Source organism: Tachypleus tridentatus, chromosome 8 (assembly GCF_004210375.1).
Source record: "Tachypleus tridentatus isolate NWPU-2018 chromosome 8, ASM421037v1, whole genome shotgun sequence".
NCBI classification, from domain to species: Eukaryota; Metazoa; Arthropoda; class Merostomata; order Xiphosura; family Limulidae; genus Tachypleus; species Tachypleus tridentatus.
The window spans coordinates 84,681,968-84,684,231 of NC_134832.1; the positions used below are offsets into that span (position 1 = coordinate 84,681,968).

Below are 2,264 nucleotides of genomic sequence, written 5' to 3' on the forward strand. Positions count from 1 at the left end.
TCTTCAGAATCTGGCAAGTGTAACCATTCCAAAAACTGGTCTCCTAAAATAAGGACAATGGAGGGAATTGAATGTTTGTTTGTAGTATCGTGAGAAGAGACAAAACAAAAACATTGTTTTTTAATTAGGTGGGGGGGGGGTGGTTTATAGTGGAGTTTGTTATGCAAAGAAAAGTACAAATCATTATGCTCACCAGCCCACCAATATACAATAGTCTTTTGGCCCACAAATACAACATAGTGGTTTCTTTCTACAGAAAAATGTCTTGCTGCCTTTGGAAATGGAAACTTAATGATTTGTATGTAGGCGAGTCGTCCTAAAGAGGAAAAGGACAGATTAGCATGTGCACCATTGTAAAAACAAAATAAAAGTTTTGCAGTTTTATATATGCAATTATCAAAGAAGATTAGGACAAACTTACGAGAGTTGTAAATAAATACTAATGATCCCAATATTTCTTCCTCAGTATCACCTCTTCTTGGGGCACATCAGGTAAAGAGTTCCATCAATTACCCACATAGAAATAGATACAACTCCTTTCGTTGGTTCTGTGGCTACTAGGTAACTGGGTATGTCTCCATTCATAAAGTCTGTCAAATATTAAAAAATTTACAACTTGTTTTAGAACCTCCTAGCATAGGCACGTACACAATATCATGAAAAGGAAGATTTATTTAGGTTTCAGAAATAGTTTAGATAACTTTCAAAGTACTTAGCAAACTATTTCACTTACTTCACGTAAAGCATGGTAAGTCATCCCATTTGAGTCTGCCTGTTGTAGGTACTAACGCCCAAGTAAAATATGCCGTTGTTTAATATCAAGTCAATGTCAGATAAACCCTCAAGGACAATAGTTTGCCTTTTATGCAGAAGATTTCTTTCCAAGCTATAGGTTTGGACAAAATATTTGCTTTTTCTATACTGCAGGGCTACTAGCCATAGTTGTCCTCTATAGATGAAGTGCTAGAGAAAAGAAGCCATAGGTATGAAATGTTCAGTCATAAGAGGCTAAACGTATTTTTTGCATTATGAATTAACTATCCATTAAGTTACGAACATGAAATAGGCAAAACCAAAATGAGATTTTGTCATAGAACTCCCCTCCCCTCAAAGTATAGTTGCAGTACCTTAACCTTCACAGCGACTTCATTTCCATCCACGGTAGTCCATACATTGAAGTAATGGTTATCAAATTTCAAAATGATCAAGCTTCCACTGTACGTTGCTAATATCAGCAAGTCATTTTCACGATGTCCAACAGACGTTACTGCAGATATATTAAATTTAGACAGAGGGTGGGTCCTTTCAGACTTTGCATCTTTCACCATGTACTGATCTTCCTTGATCACTAAAAAAGATTGAATAATTGTGAAAAGACATTAGACAGGAAAGAGGTTCACAAAATATAAAAAGTCAACACTACAGATGTTGTCACAAGACACGCATTTTAGACTTTCTAAAAGAAGTACCAACCCATTGAACAAACAAACATTCAGAAAAAGCAGTTCACGCAACAGACATACCATCTCTCGCGGTTATTTCATATAAAGCATCAGCACTTCTCTTATTTCTGATCCGGTCTCGTTCAAAAGCCTCGTGTAGACCAAGTTTTAGCTCGTTTACTTTAATTTTCATGTACTCTTCCAATTGCTGTACAAGTTCACCCGTGGCTGGCGTTGTGATGGGCAATAAGCTACCAGAGATCCTCATTGTTAACGTCAGAAACACTAATGGCAAAAGTGCAACTCTCCCCATCGTGAAGAGAAGACTGGAAAAGTTAAAATATCGTACATTACATTCACACATCTATTACGAACAAGACACTAGAAATAGAGTCTAGCCACAATACGATATCCCTTCAACAATTATTTGAAAGCTCATATTCTTCAATTCATACTCGCAAGCTTGTATACTAGGTAGATTTGACGAAAGTAACACGTATTCAAAATAAAAAAAAACAGTTAACTCATGAATGAATAGCTACTTCTAGCGACAATTCAGGAAGTGAGGAATAAAGCTTCCTCAGTACGTAAAGTTAGTTGGGAACTTCCAACCACAGTTTACCTAACACTATTAACCAGAAATTTATTTCCGCCCCTACGAGACACAAATAATAAACATGTCGTGTTAAGATATGAAACATAATTGAATTAATAATCTTTCTCTACCTACATCAGCCGTTTTTACATATGTAATGCAATTAATAGTCGCAATTACTAGCTAACGCACGCTTTAAAAAAATCCAACTCTTACCCGTCTGTCGA

General features: G+C 36.1%; 1 protein-coding gene across 1 annotated transcript; it reads right to left on the reverse strand.

The window, feature by feature from the left end:
• Window positions 1-753: 753 nt before the first annotated feature.
• On the reverse strand, window positions 754-1,755 carry LOC143223847 (uncharacterized). Its single transcript, XM_076452326.1, has 3 exons — window positions 1,524-1,755; window positions 1,128-1,348; window positions 754-963 (listed from the first exon to the last, which is right to left on the reverse strand). The coding sequence occupies exons 1-3, from the start codon at window positions 1,753-1,755 to the stop codon at window positions 754-756; spliced, it is 663 nt and encodes a 220-aa protein (XP_076308441.1).
• Window positions 1,756-2,264: the final 509 nt, after the last annotated feature.